We start from the raw sequence: 15,930 nt of genomic DNA, 5'->3' as shown, positions 1-15,930 counted from the left end.
ACTTTTATCTATTCATTCCCCTCCAGCATCTTTTCATTTTAAAAGATCCTGTAGTACTGTGGTGGGAAGAACATTTCTTTTATTTTATTCACCAGTTAAACTTAATTTCTAATGTTCCAAAATTGATCCTCTGAGTCCTTTTTTTTTTGTTTTGTTTTCCAAATGTTACCTTAATTTATCAATGCGTCATTGGCTTTTCATTTGGATTAGTCTTTCTTCCTTTTCTGCTTTCCCTGTGAACACCTTTTCTTATGTATAATTACACTATGTTAAAGATCTGAATTTTTCTAAAACTGAACTCACATCTGATGTGTTATTGTTAGGCTCCAGTTATTAATAGATCTTTCTGTTACCTGCTTAAATATTTTTCTTGTTACTCTTTGCTTCTCTTTTGTCTGTCCTTCATGATTTCATGTTAGAGCTGCTGCTTTCACATCCTTTGAAGAGGGTGGCTTTTTGTCCAGTGTTCATTTGTGTGTATGTCCATGTAAAATTCTATCCTTTACCCTCATTTCTATGGAGTTACCTTCTTTTAGGTATCCATTAATGTCTTGTAACAAGACTGAATTTTCTTCTATGCTTGCCATGCTGTGTAAGTTCCTGTCATTTATGCCAACAATTGCTTTGAGCTATGAAAGAATCTTCTATAGAAGTTCAGATCTAGGTGTTGCTGTTTGCTGCCTTGTTCACAGACACTATTTTTATTTGATTTTAGGTAAAAATAAAAAAAAACAAAACATGACAAGCAGTGCTGCACATTATTTTGGTTAAAGGTTAAGTAGGTGTATTTGACTAGATGATCACTTGAGGTTTTGTCAGCCTTGCTTACTGTGATTTATAAGAGGTTGGTTGTGCAAGATCAAGCATATGGTTGTTTAAAAGTAACATTTTGGGGGTAAAACCATTTTGTCTGTCTTGTTCTTCTTGCTGTGGAATAAATTTTTATAGACTTACTTTACTTTCTGATTGTCCATTCTACAGTCTGAAAAAATTACCTGTGAACACTCATTCTTCATGTTTACCTGGCGCTTTGTATCCTCTATTTTTTTATAGACAAGTATGTCTCTGAATAGCAATGCTAGCAAATTTTGATTTCATGTCATTTTGATTTAACTTGCTTATGTCACATATAGTATAATCTCTAATTTAATCTTTACCTGTGATTGGAATAATTATAGTGTATCTATCTTCTTTTGAGTTCACACTGTTATTTTGCTTTGGCACAAGAATGGGGAACTGTGTATCCTCAGATTGATTCATTTTAATGAAAATTTGTAGGGAATTGATATACTTGAGATTGCTGCCCCGCTATTGGAACAGGTTTGGAGGTGAAAGGCACCTTCCTATGTAGATAGTGTTATTGTGTAAGTCTGAATTCCTTACAAAATCAGGCTAAGACAGATTGCTTGCTTCACTCTATATTTTTTCTTGATTTTTAACATATGAGGTAGCATGAAAGCTAATTTATGTTCTGAAGTGCTTATATCCTACCTTTACTGTTCTTGTATGATTAGTTTATGGCTCTCATTGTAGCCTTAGCTAATTTTAATCCTTAAAAATTGTACTTCTGTTATGAAGTTGGATGCTGTAGAAACAGTTTCATTTCTGGACACTGTATATATATATATTCCACAGAACTGAAACACCATCTCTAGCTCACTTAAGCAGATGCATTATGAGGCAGATATTTATTGCTTTCTTCCTCTACTATGTGAGGGTAAAGCTTTTTTTCTAGCCTACAAGTTTTTGAAGAGGCCAAGATGTAATATGTATGTCATGAGAGACGATGTAATATGTGTGTTGGTGTTTGTGTACTTCTAACTGTTGGTAACTGCGAGGCAGCTTAACCCTGTAGTGTTTATTATAGAAGTGTATGCATATGGACAATTAGCACAGGGTGTTTGAACAGCTAGGTTATCATCCGCATGATTTACTTGCCCTCAGGCTTTGTTTCATTTGCCACAAGAAAGCTAAAAACAATTTCCAAGAATCACCTGGATGTTTTCTTCCTTCAGCAGCTTTCTCAGATTCTGAAAGACTTCCAAGCTCTGTGGAAGGTGGCTGATGGGAAGTGAATCATGAATATGAATCAGCATCTCTCCACCCTTATATCCAAAATGCTGTTGCTAGGATAGTCTTCTTTGTTTGCTACTCTTATCACATCATCACCTTTTTGAAATTCACTCTCTGTCGTCCTTTCTTTAATTACATTCAGATTCAAGCTGCCTGTGTCTCTCTGCAAGACCTTGACATAATCTTATTCCACCTTTGCATCTGCTCTTGTGTTTTGCTGCCTTTGCTTCTTCTGAATCTTTGAGTTCCAGTTTTCTGTTTCGCTTCCTTTTTGTGATGGATTGTCATCTACTCCGTGTGTGTGTGTTGCTAATGCTATACTTTTTTCTCTTTCTACTGAAAGTATGTTTTTTTTGTTTTAAAAACTTTTATTTTTGTCAGCTTGTCTTTACTCTCTCCCCACAACCACCCTGCTGTTATAGTCCACTGTGAAAATGAGCAGTTAAAAGCAGAAGCGTTTTCTCAATTCACAAAGGTGAAGTCTTCATAAAGTTTGATCTGGGTCACCTGTTTAATTGAAATTTTAATGTTGTTTGCTTATTTTTGAAGTAACATTAAATGCTAACAAAAACATTGTTAAGCTGTTTAGTTGGTGATTAATTATACTTTGTATTTGAACACAAAAGAATTTTAGTTAAAAGGGATGATAAAGTGAGAAGTTCCTCAGTTATTCAGAGAAATGTAATTTTTCTATTTTTTTTTTCTAAAGAATAAGAAGGAAGTGGAAGGGAAAAAAATGGATGCTCAGTCGTTAGCTTATGTTGTTCTAATGAGAGATGCCACAAATTAATACTAAAGAGTGAATTCTTGTAGCTGGAGAAACTTGCAGATGTTGTTTCCTAAGATGTTTCTTCTTCAGCTTCTCTTCTCTATATGAGCCCTGTAGCTCAAATAACGTGAGCGTCAAAGTTTAGTTATTTCAGCTAGGTTTAGGAAGAACATCTGAGGTATTTTTGTTGGAGATACAACTTGGTCTTGATTTCTTTAAGTGTGGCAGAAGATTTAAAATGCCTCACAGAACTTCTGTATTTCTCTGAAGTGCTTTGAAATGAAGTGTTACAAAAGTATTTCATCTGAAGTCAGGAAACACATTTTTATGTTTAATGTATTGAGAGCAAATTAAATCAGACTTTTTATGAAGATGACTCCAGCTCTCATTTTAAGACAGCTGGATCAAATACAGAATTAAAAAAATGTTTTATCAGCACTTCAGTGAATAATTCTTTGGAAGATCCCCCAAGACTACTGCTGATACAAAAAACATAGTGTCGGAAATAGTTGAATGTATGTTATGTTTTTGACTCCTAGGGATGCAAAAGATGCAAAGAATCGGACATGGGGAAAAAAGTTAGTTGTGTTATTTGAGGCTATAAAGGTAATCCTAGTTCACAGAGTAAACCAGATCACCTGGCATCTTTTGTGAGAGCAAGGCCCAAAGATTCTGTCCTTATTTTGAGTGATCTTGGCTACTATCATTTGGCAAATAAATTAAAATTCAGCCCCTGTTGTTCTCTCTGCAGATTAGTACAAATCCCCTTCTTTTGTGTCTTCATGGTTTTCCTTTTCTGTAATGGAGCAACAGAAGCTTTTTCTTTTTTAACTTTTTTGAAACAGATTTTTTTTGTCTTCTGCTGTGGTGCCATCAAGAGGATGGAGATAATGTTAGTAGTAAAAGTTGGGTTTGTGTTGAGGCTGTGGGCAGCTCAAGCCAGATACACTTCCCACACTCTTGCAGGCTTTAATCCTTTACACAGCGTTAGGCAGGAGTTTCTTTCCCGTGGCACTTGGAAGTTGTTTCAGGTACTGTTTTGAGGCTGTCAATAGACAGAGCATGTAACTCTGAGTACACTTGAATCTATTTCCAGCTTTATTTTAGTTCTAATGTTTCTTGTGTGCTTTCTCAACTGAACTGATTTCTGATTGTAGAGTGGGACTTCTGGATCTTCTTTAAAACTTGATCTCTTGGTTATTGTGAAGCTTGAAATAGACAATAGCAGATGAGTCATCTGATGTGTAGGTAAAGGCAGTGTACAGCAGAGACCTTTATGTGGCTCTCAAGTCCAAATTTATTTCTGAAAAATATGCCAGAAGTATTTGAAGCTTTCTAGTTCCACTGGTGAAATGAATCCTGCTTAAAAAGGCTATTTTCATGAAATGAGCATGTAAGATACACACAATGCCAGAAACTCTTAGATGCCTAACTGAAGATGCTCAGAAATCCCTTGTAAAATTGTAATTAATTTGTCAGTGAGAAAATTGGCAGAATAATCAAGCAAGGAAGCCTGACTGGCTGGTGCTGAAAGAGCTGGCCCACCTCCCCTCTGTTCTCAGCTTTGTGCTCCCACAGGTGACCCTGTGCTGGCATCGGGTCGTTTGACGCTGGGAAGGAACTAAACCGTGAGAAAACAAATTCTGTTTAAAAAAGAAAATAATGAGTCACGTTCTGTTGTTGTAGCTCCTTGAATGAACTTGTAGGGGAATAATCTGTTTTATCAGAGTAGGGTAGATTTTTTGACTCTGAGTCAGAAGGATGGATGGTCCACGGAAGCCGGGAGGAGGGAGTAGGCTCTCCCTACTTGGTCACAGCAACAGCTTAAGAAGTTAGAGAGCTTTCTTGCATTAAAAATTAAAATGATCTTGCATTAAAAATTCTGAATTCTTCCAGTGGTAGCCTGTATTGCGACAAATCTCATTGTCTGTTTAGGGATATGTCTTTAGTTTTTTGCTGTTAAGCTCCATAGTAGCATCTCATAGAAAGATTATTTTAATTGGTCCTTAATTATTGCTTTTTTTCAGTTGGCCGACGTTCAAGATACTGTGATAGACAGAGTTCATAAATGTGCCCCCTATGTTCCTGCTTTTCTGAATAACTTGTATGTTAAAAGTTAATACTTGCTGCCTTCAGGAGTCAATTGCTTTCAGGAGTGTTGGGATATGTGTGTAATGCTCTTGAATTATGACCAAAAAAACTTAACAATTGAAATTTTCTTGTTTATATAGTCAGTAGATATTGATGCCTCTTGATTTGTGCTGTGAATTTCGTATATATTTATATATGAACTATATATTTGTAGTTCTGAACACAGAACTTTGAACACCAGATACCTGAGGAACCTGTAGAAAAAGAATTGGTTCTTACTAATCTGGAGTAGTGGGTATCCTATGAAGCAGAGTGTTACGGCTAATTAAGCTACTAATCATCCTTTAGGGATGTAAATAGAGACTAAAATCAGCTTGAGTCTAGAAGAATATTTAGTTCAGGCTTTGTGTCTCCTGAAAGTCTGTATATGTTGCTAAGAGCCCATTGAGGCTTTGGAGACAATATCTGGTTTTCTCCGTGTGTCATATCTATATAAGAAATCTTATTTGTAGTTTATATGCATATTTGATAGATAGAATATTAGAAAAAATGCCTGGAAACAATGAAGAGTTGACTGTTTCACATGGTTTTGACAACTTCAATAGTTGTGTATTTTTGGTTTTGCATTTTAGGAAATAAAATAATGCTAATGAAGCAACCATTTCCCTGAAGTTCAAGTTTTCAGACTCACTGCCGTTATGGGTAAGTCTTCTGTGTAACACGTAAAAATTTAATTCGGATACTTTTCATTTCTATTGAGACCAAAAATGTCAATGTAATACCATTCCTAGGAAATGTGTGCTTTGGCTGTGTAACTCAGTGTAACGTCTACAGGAAAGGCAGTGTTCAGCTGCCTTGCTAGTATTCAAAATACTTCTTTTGTTTTTCCGTTGGAATATAGCACTTTTCCCTTACTATGTGGTAGCTTAAAAATCCAAGTATAGGAAATTAAGTTTTCATGATATTAGGGTACTGAGCAATATTTACTGTGCTATAAATGGTAATGGCTGTTGGGGAAAAAAAGCCACCACAAAGTCTATATTAAACAATTTTATCATATTGTCTTGTGTCATTGCAGTGCAAAGCCGGGACTGCGTAAATGGTCTTAACTGTGTTTTTCTAAGTATGTAGCACATTTGTATTACTTTAAATTCTATGTCAGTTTTTCCAAGTTGTACATCCTTTTTAGTGACTGACCGGACTGTTACTGTGATCACTGATCGGTGCTCATTCTCTTTAGTTTCTCTCTTACTGTTATGCTCATTTTTTCCTAACTCATGCTTAATGATGAAGTAGCTGAATCTGGGAATTCAGTACTCTTTAGGTTTCTGATATTCTCCAACATTTTGTGTAAGAGAAGTGATTATTGAGTAATATTGGATATTCAGTAAACTTTAGATGCTTTGCCACAATGCTTTGATTTCCTTTGTGTGAAATAAGCTAACTAGTAACCACTGGGAGTTAAACCTCCTCCAGCCAACTGCTGAAAGAATTTTATTGCTGAGTGCTAGAATAGGCTATAATGCAATTAAATAGTTTAACTTCTTTAATTGTGGCACGTTTTGGAATGTGTCTTAGTGTGAGAAAGGAATAAGTGAGCTGCAAGAGTGCCTTCATTTCTGCCATTAAATACTGCTAGTAAAACTTGCTTTTATAGATTTGCGTATCTTAGAGTTAGGAAGAATGACAGCATGAGTGATGATTGAGTTAAGACATTTTCAAACCAGTTTTCTGATCTATTAAATTAGAACAGTGAAATCCCACAATTTCCTGATATGACAAATATATTTGCTTATATTTGAATAGAGCGTGAAGGAATTCTCATCATTGCTGAATACCTGGAATGCTTGCTTGCTGATTTTAATGCTGAGTTTTTCTCAGGGCCACGTTTGAGAAATACTGTTCTTTGTAAATCACAGAACTTAGCAATGAATTCTTCAGCAAACATATCCATTGTGAAGCAGTGTGAAGGTGTACAATCAACACCCTTGTAGATAAATTTTGTTATCGAATGTTCTAGATGCATGTTGAGTATAGTACTGTTGCTGTGGCAAGGAATTAATACAAAATATTAGTGAGAAATAAATTTTCCTTAGTGGTGGATGTACAGGCTTTTGAGCTTCTAAGTGCTTTCCTGTCTAAAGGAGCATCCCAGTTCCAGGGCAAACCTTGTCTAGTGTGGCCTCAGGCCATCACAGCTGCAGCAGATCATCAGGATTTAGGATTTTGTGTGAATTTGAAATCTGTGTAGTGCTCCTGCTCCTAAATTGTACCCTAGGTTCAGTGCTTCGGTTTCTCCTTGTGAATTACTCCTCTAAGCCCTAAAACCCCCTATATTTGCAGTCCTGGAAAAGTTCAGTGATGTTTTGGGTGGTTTGGTTTTTGTGGGTTTTTGTTGTTGTTGTTGTTGTGGGTTTTTTGGTGTGGGTTTTTTTTTTTTTTTTATTCTGCTATGGGCCAACAGCAGATGCTCAAACAGTGGAGGTGTTCCTCTGGGAGTTTGTGTATGCTTCCTCTATGCATACCATACCTGTTCAGGACAGAGGAAGAATTATTCGAAAGTACTTACTTTTATTTTTCTGTATTTTTTGAGGTGGCAGGGAGAAGTATGATTTCTAATTAACATCCCATCCATGGTGTAATGGGTCTGCATGGCAAGGTTTTGGTAGCGGGGGGTTACAGGGGTGGCTTCTGTACGAAGCTCCTAGAAGTTTCCCCTATGTCAGACATGGCCAATGCCAGCCGGCTTTAAGACGGACCCGCCGCTGGCCAAGGCCGAGCCCATCAGCGACAGCGTTTTTCGCCTCTGGGATAATGTATTTAAGAGTGAAAGAGCTGTTGTGCAGCAGTAATTGCAGCGAGTGAGAGGAGTGAGAATGTGTGAGAGAAACATCCTGCAGACACCAAGGTCAGTGAAGAAGGGGGGGAGGAGATGCTCCAGGCGCCAGAGCAGCGATTCCCCTGCAGCCTGTGGTGAAGACCATGGTGAGGCAGGCTGTACCCCTGCAGCCCATGGGCGGTGGAGCAGATGACTGCCTACACCCCGTGGAGGGCCCCCACACTGGAGTAGGTGGATGCCTGAAGGAAGCTGTGACCCCATGGGAAGCCTGCACCGGAGCAGGCTCCTGGCAGGACCTGTGGCCCGTGGAGAGAGAGAAGCCCGCGCTGGAGCAGGTTTGCTGCCAGAGACCCTGTGAGGGGGGCTCACGCTGGAGCAGTCGGTTCCTGAAGGACTGCACACCATGGAGGAGACCCACGCTGGAGCAGTTCATGATGAACTGAACCCGTGGGAGGATTCAGGCTGGAGAAGTCATAGAGGACTTTCTCCCGTGAGGGGGACCCCACATTGGAGCAGGGGAAACGTGTGAGGAGTCCTCCCCCTGAGGAGGAAGGAGCGGCAGAAAACAACAGTGTGATGAACTGACCCCAACCCCCATTCCCTGTTTTCCACCTGTGCTGCTGGGGGGGAGGAGGGAAGAAAATCGGGATCAAAGTTACGCCTGGGAAAGGAGGGAGGGGTAGGGGGAAGGTGTTTTAAGATTTGGTTTTATTTCTCATTACTCCTCTCTGAGTTAATTGATAATAAATCACATTTCCTTTCAGTTGAGTCTGTTTTGCCCGTGATGGTAAATGCTGAGTGGTCTCCCTGTCCTTATCTCAACCCCACAAGCCTGTTGTGTTTTTTTTTTTTTTTCCCCTCTCCTCTCTCCTGTCCAGTTAAGGAGGGGGAGTGATAGAGCGGCTTTGGTGGGCATCTAGCATTTTGGCCAGGGTCAACCCACCACACATGGGCATTATTTGAAATAAAGTAGATAAACCTTCCCTTTGCCCTTTTATTAATACAGCCTGCAGTTCTGTAGACTTGTCAGTCTCGTGTTATGACTTCAGTTTTTTAAACCTGCCATTGAAGTGCGTTTACTGATTAAGCTGTTTATTTCCTTAAGCACTGTTAATGATAAATAAAAATGTTTGCAACATGGCAGTAAGGTGGTTTTTCAATTTGGCGACTATGTATCAAAGTGCAATACGGACTTTAGATTTTAGAATAATGCTTGCCTAATTGAGAAGTGAGACAGTAATGCACTTCAAATGTAGCAGTCATTTGCACTTCTCTTATCTGGTCTTTTTCTCTGAGCAGATGAGCAGCAAGCTTTGAATTCAATCATGCAGGATTTGGCTGTGCTTCATAAGGCCAGTCGTCCTGTGTTACCCCAGCAAGAAACCGGAAAACCAAAGTCATCTTCACCTAAAAAACAGGTAATCTTTAATATCCTTACTAACCTATTGAACATGGAATGTCCTGCTGTGACTTGTATAATTATTTTTCTTGCCAGACCAGTGAGCATACCAGAATAAGCTGTTAGTCTCCCACATGTGCTGCCATTTTCTTTGTTCATGTTCATAAATTAGCAGCAAAATGAAATGGTGGCATTTCAAACCGAATCATAGTTATGACTCTGATCCTGATAAATTAAGATTTATTGTTATTATTATTTGATTGGTACTAGACTATTTAAAAACATCAAGGTGTGCTAGTATCTCTTCTTTGGGATGCTTCTTTAGAATTAATTTTATAGGTATTTTAGGTTGCCCAGTTGTCAGCTGTATCATACTAAAGAATGTCAGTACAGCCGCAGAATCATACTTAATCTCCTTTACTGAATCTTCAGCCTCGATTTTTTTTGTTTGTTCATATGCTGGAAGTGTGAGTTCTTTTCAGCTGTGTTGTTGTGGGGTTTTTTTCCTGCAGATACTGAACACAGATGGAAAAGTAGTAAATACTTTTTTGAACTACTATATGGAGAGATTAGGAGAGGAGGGGATGTGGATTTTTTTTACCCAAATTGTTGTAATAGCCCTGTTGAGTTACTTGTATGTTTATTTAATTGACAGCCCAATACTTCATGAAACTTCAGGTTGTGCAGTCTTGTTTCAATCTTTTAAAGATCACAGTGTTTGAATATATTTGGCTCTTAAACCATCAAAAACAATGGCTACATCTTTTTCATTCTGTGCTTTAAAAGCTGAAGGAGTTCAGTATATAACTGGTGCTTTGCTAGTGTCATATAACTCACTTCTGAGCTATGACTTTGACATTGTAGTAATGTGCAGATATGATCCAAAATGATTTGAATATAATACATGTTTAGAAAGTTAGAAGAAATAGTTGAGTCATTTCTGAGTTTAAATGTGGTAATGGTGAGGGAGAAATATGTGTTTGTCATTGTGTTTAAATTTGTGAATTTTGAAAGTAGTCACTCGTGAATCGTTATTTCAATATAGTCATAGAATCATTCAGGTTGGAAAAGACCTTTGAGATCGTTGAGTCCAACCATCAGCCCTACTCTACCAAGTACACCCCTAAACCATATCACCAAGCACCACATCTAAATGACCTTTAAACACATTAAGGGATGGTGACTCAACCACCTCCCTGGGCAGCCTATTCCAAAGCCTGACAACCCTTTCAGTGAAAAATTTTTTCCTGATGTCTAGCCTAAACCTATCCTGGTGCAGCTTGAGTCCATTCCCTCTTGTTCTGTCATTAATTACCTGCGAGAAGGGACCAGCACCTACCTCTCCACAGTGTCCTCTCAGGTGGTTGTAGAGAGCAATAAGGTCTCCCCTCAGCCTCCTTTTTTTAACACTAAATAGCTCCAGTTCCGTCAGCCACTCTTTGTAAGACTTACTCTCTAGGCCTTCCATCATCTTCATTGCCCTTCTCTGCACTCTCTCTGGCACCTCAATGTCTGTCTTGTAGTGAGGGGCCCAAAACTGCACACAGGATTCGAAGTGTGGCCTCACCAATGCCAAGTACAGGGGGACAATCACCTCCCTACTCCTGCTGGCCACACTATTCCTAATACAAGCCAGTGTGTCATTGGCTTTTTTGGCCACCTGGGCACACTGCTGACGCATATTCAGCTGCTTGTCAGTCAGCACCCCCAGGTCCTTTTCTGCCAGACAGCTCTTCAGCCACTCATCCCCAAGCCTGTAGCGCTGTGTGGGGTTGTTGTGACCCAAGTGCAGGACCCGGCACTTCGCCTTGTTGGAGCTCCTACAGTTGGCCTCGGCCCATCGATCCAGCCTGTCCAGGTCCCTCTGCAGAGCCTTCCTACCCTCAAGCAGCTCAACACTCCCACCCAACTTGATGTCGTCTGCAAACTTACTAAGAGTGCATTCTATCCCTTTGTCGAGATCATTGATAAATATGTTAAACAGAAGTGGCCCTAGGACTGACCCCTGTGGAACACCACTTGTGACCGGCCGCCAGCTGGAGTTAACTCCATTGATCACCACCCTCTGGGCCTGGCTGTCCAGTCAGTGTTTCACCCGGCAGAGCGTGTGCTCATCCAAGCCACGAGCAGCCAGATTCTCCACTAGAGTAATCTCTGTGGTTGCATTGTGTTAATTCATAAACTCTGTGGTAGAATGTTATTTTTTCCCCTGCAGTAGTTGCTAATGCAATTTGATTCTTAAAATTTTAATTTTGCAGAACAATTTTGTTTCCATGTAACTTCAGATATTTGCAGGTATCTTTGTTATTGGGAAATTGATTGCATGAGTGCTGGCTTAATTGCATGTGTGGGTTTCTATGGTAATGCTTATGAACCAAGATATGTTTCTTAAGCCTGGGTCACTCAGTTCTGAAGTGTACGTGTTATGGTAGTTAAATCTACTTACCTGTTCATGATAGATAACTCTTTGGTAATCAGTTCCATGCTGAATTTGAAATCATGAATCTGTTATGATATTAAAATATATGGATAGAAAATAATATGTTTACTTCCAGAAACATTTGTTGCACTTCAGAATAATTTTTTGTATTTTTTACAAACATTAAGCCACTATCAGGTACCTCAGCAGAAGTATCTTGTTAAAATGCTTGGTATATCTGAAAGGACAGAAGACTAATATGGACTGCCTAAGGATTTTACTTCTAGTATAGGATTATTGAATGGAATTTCATGACCTTCATTAAAGGAGGTAGTGACAAGCTAATAGTGGTTCCTTTATCTCTTTTCTTACAGAATGATGTTAGAGTCAAATTTGAACATCGAGGTGAAAAAAGGTAAGTGGGAACACAGGAAACAGTCTTGTCTTTTATTTATAGAATTTTGTTGGGCTTTATCATAAAGTTTCAAATAAACTCTTCAAAGTGTTTCAGATAGCTGACTGCATTTGGTTTGAGCTTAAACTTAATTTTGATGTGAACACAAGGAGAATTAATCTGTTTCAAATATGGGCTCTTAGAATATGTAACTGCAGAAGTATCTTACCATAGCTGTGTCCTGTGTAATGTCCTTCAGATAGATGTTTGTGGCCTAGAACAATGGCTTAGATCATTGGCATAGATCTCAAACATGAGTAGACCAGCAAATAATTTTTTTCCCTGCATCACGTGTGTAATAAATGCATGATAATATATTGTTACTGTAGCACCCAGAGGAAGAAGCCTAGATGTTAAAGCTCAGTATTGAATGGTACTTTGGAGGAACCAGTCTGAGAACTCTAACAGAAAAATCTATTAGACTTTAATTAGATTGTTTTAATTGATAATTTTGAATAATGAGTTAAATGTTTTTTTTCATTTGGTGTATGAGAGGTGGATGAAGTGCATGATTAAAGTATACAAACATCTATTCTCTGCTCTGATGGCTGCTCAAAAGCTCTTAAGGAAGTTGGTGTACAATTCTGTGCAGAACTGCTTTGCGGACAACTCATTTTGTCTGTTTGTCTCTTTCTGAAAGCATACCCACAGAGAAATTGTTATAGAATAAGATCTTTGAAAAATACTTAATGAAAAAGGAAATATCCTGGTCACATATGTATTTGCCAATAGAAATGGTAAATTCCTTGAGTAAAGATTGCTTCAGAATGAAACCTGTCCTACTTCTGGGCAGTCCTTAGTGTGATGTGCCATAGATCAGTGTGCCTCCATGCTGAAGACTGTTTGTGCCCTCTCTTTACATGAGGTAGTAAAATAACAGTAAGTTACTCAGGTGTTAACGTTCTTCAGCTTCTTTCTGTCACTTCTCTGAACACTACATGTAACAGTGCATCGGTAATAGTTGAGTTCGGTAAGTAATTTGGAGGAAATAAGTCTTTTCAAAGGCTTTGAAAATTGAGGACTCTTCTACCTAGCAATTTCTTGTGAAAAACAGAGAACTTTCCTCATTGCCAGTCTGCACAGATGGCATGTTTTTGCAGTTTATCTTAATTCGCTTTCACAGTGGACTAAGTTAACCCATTCAATATGAATACAGGCATAAAGTGTGTGGAAAGATACCTTTCCCAAGCTTTTATGCTGCTGGGTCTAGGTCTATTTTGGACTGTCCCAAGTAGCCTCAGCCTGCTTGCCCAGGGGCACTGGGCAGCCCAGGCTCATTGCTCAGCATGACTTATAGTACTTTTGTTGCCTGAGCATGTAGATTGAAAGATAAAATAATGAAATTATGCAAGGTAAGTGAGTTATGCAATGGCTTTCTCACTAGCTTTTAGAAAGGGAAGTGGAAAAGAGAAGTGATTCCACAGTTTCTTTCAGTAGTGAATGTGGCACTCGGTACCAAGGAGTGCGCAGTGGGATGGGCAGAGTTCCAGGCTTGCTAAACAAATTGTTAACTATGGTGACAACTGGTGTTGGATTTAGGTTTTTTATTTTTTTTAAGATTTCATTTCTTCAAAATAATTTTTAATTGGAAGTGGCCTGGCTTCTAGCCTCATTTCAGTGAGAAATACTGTTCCCTAACCAGTGTAACTGAAACACTGATAAAAGGGACAGTTACCCTCTGCTAATTTTTCTGCTTCACAAAATTTGAGTGCGGTTTCTTTTTGGAACATGAATTAAATGTACCTCGCTAGCTTAGTCACTTCTAAAAACTTTTTTTTTAATGATGTTGTGTCTCAATACAATAGTTTTCTGTAGTAAAAGGTCAGTTACAGGCATCTTGGGCTATTTGGTTTTACAAGACATTACGTTAAAAGAAAATCTAAGTTCTTGACCTACAACTGCACCATTCTTACAGGAGCACACCTGAAGCACAGTTAGTGATGGACTCAGCAGTTTGGGCATGTAATTCGTTATGGTAAAGATGGTGACATTTACTTATCTTCCTCAGTTACGATAGTCTTTTGGATTTCTAAAAAATGGGGACTATAGGAGTCACTCCTTTCTGATGCTTATGTTTCTCAGCCTATGGTACTCCGTTGTCTTAGTTTCCGAAGTAGAACATTTTAGAAGTTTCTAAGAATTTGCCTCTGGGATGGAGGCATGCAAAGCATTAAGTTAAGAAGCCATATGCAGGCAAGTAAGTAGTCATAACGAGATCGAATTTTATGCAGGATTATCCCTTAGAACAGTTTCACTGTTTTTTTTTCTCTTTTATGACCCAAAATATGGAGGACAGTGAGTAAAGCGTAGCCTCTTATGGTCTTTTTAGCAATAAATTTAATTCTAAGATCATTCTTAAGTAATGAATTGCCAGATTTTCATAAGTAATAGACAAAAATTCTTTATACCTTAAATTGTGTTTCAGGATCCTACAATTACCAAGGCCTGTTAAACTTGAAGATCTTGCAGCTAAAGCTAAAATTGCTTTTGGACAGACTATGGATTTACATTACAGCAATAATGAGGTAATACTCTGTGTGTTCTAAATTCTCGGTGACTTGCGCATTGATTATTTTAAGGCTGAAATTTGCTCTCGTAAGCAGTGAGAACCACTCCTGTGACAAAACTTCCTCCCGTGACAAAACGGCAGATTTCTAATGTGTGTGTTCTCAAATATGTAAAGCTTGTCTAAATTAGGATAGGCAGGAGATGCATGAAGTGTTTTATGAGGAGAGCCTTATCTTAATGAATTATGTTTCATACTCTATTGGGAAGGGGTAAATAGTTTTCATGCTCCACCACAGTCCTGTTGCGTGACCTTGGGAAAGTCTCCACCTCTTTGAGCTTTGTCGTGTTTGTAAATTTGAAATAATTTATCCTTTCTTGTACTTTTTTTTCTTTAAGGATTAATCTTGTTATGTAATCACTAGAATGCTGCATTTAGTAGTGCTTAGATTGGAGAACTAAGCTTAGCTGTTGCTGCTCTTGAAGTGGCTCGTTCACAGACGTTTCTTGGGAACAGTGCTAGCGCTGTTAAGCCACTCGTGACTGATCAATATTACTTCCACCTTTCCTTTAGAATTAGAGATGGAATCACTAATAGGAAATACATTTACAGATGCAAGATCCATTCTTAGGAGTTACTTCTGTTTTTTGCCTTGAGTCACCAAAGTGCATGGAGGATTATTCATGTGCTTGGTTATGCACAACATGATTGCTGTATCTAATTTGCATCTTTGCAGAAGAAATTTCCTGTAACTGCTGTTTGTGCGTTACTGCCATTACCAGGCATTTCCGTGCAACTGATCCTCAAAACAAAGAATTCCAACAGAAGGCTTTTGGAGATTAGGAAGGTCAGAAGAAATGGCCATTCATGATGCTTTAGCCTCAGCTTCTTCCTCTGATAGATTTTTAGGCATTTGAGCAGGTTTTCTGCTTGTCAACTTCTGCACTAGCTGGCAAATAATCACATCACCTTTCAGAAATGTGGTGGTAATAACCTGTCATTAGAATTGAATCACAACTTAAACTGAAGAGTATGCTCATTTGTTAACCATTCCAAGACTATTAAGACCTTCCTCCCTCATTCCCATTTCTTTCTGTATAAAAGTACTGCCTTCCAGATGTGTTGTATTTAGGCATCTCTGAGACTGCTTACAAGTAGAATAGATTTTTAAAAAATCTATATTGTGTTGTTCCTTTGTTACAAGCAGAAGTTGTAATTTGTACTCCTGAAACATAAGCTCAATTTTAATCGTTATAGAACTCACATCTCAAGTGGACTTTAATGACATCATGTTTTCTGTTCTAAAGATACATGTATGCCAAGTTAATTCTAATTAATTAGATCCCAGTAAGATTCTAGTGAGGACTACACTTGTTCCAT

General features: G+C 38.4%; 1 protein-coding gene across 1 annotated transcript in view; it reads left to right on the top strand.

Annotated features, from left to right (window-relative positions):
• Nucleotides 1–5,605: 5,605 nt before the first annotated feature.
• The window catches only part of MAP3K2 (mitogen-activated protein kinase kinase kinase 2), a 31,451-nt gene continuing 21,126 nt past the window's right edge, over nucleotides 5,606–15,930 (top strand). The window contains exons 1-4 of the mRNA XM_009955090.2: nucleotides 5,606–5,635; nucleotides 9,072–9,190; nucleotides 11,965–12,005; nucleotides 14,470–14,569. Coding sequence (XP_009953392.2) covers nucleotides 5,632–5,635; nucleotides 9,072–9,190; nucleotides 11,965–12,005; nucleotides 14,470–14,569 — 264 coding nt within the window. The 5' untranslated portion in view covers nucleotides 5,606–5,631. The remainder of the gene's footprint in view (nucleotides 5,636–9,071; nucleotides 9,191–11,964; nucleotides 12,006–14,469; nucleotides 14,570–15,930) is intronic.

Source organism: Leptosomus discolor, chromosome 5 (assembly GCF_034619465.1).
Source record: "Leptosomus discolor isolate bLepDis1 chromosome 5, bLepDis1.hap2, whole genome shotgun sequence".
NCBI lineage: Eukaryota > Metazoa > Chordata > Aves > Leptosomiformes > Leptosomidae > Leptosomus > Leptosomus discolor.
The sequence above is the reverse complement of the archived record's forward strand: the minus strand, read 5'-3'. Positions and strand labels throughout refer to the sequence as shown.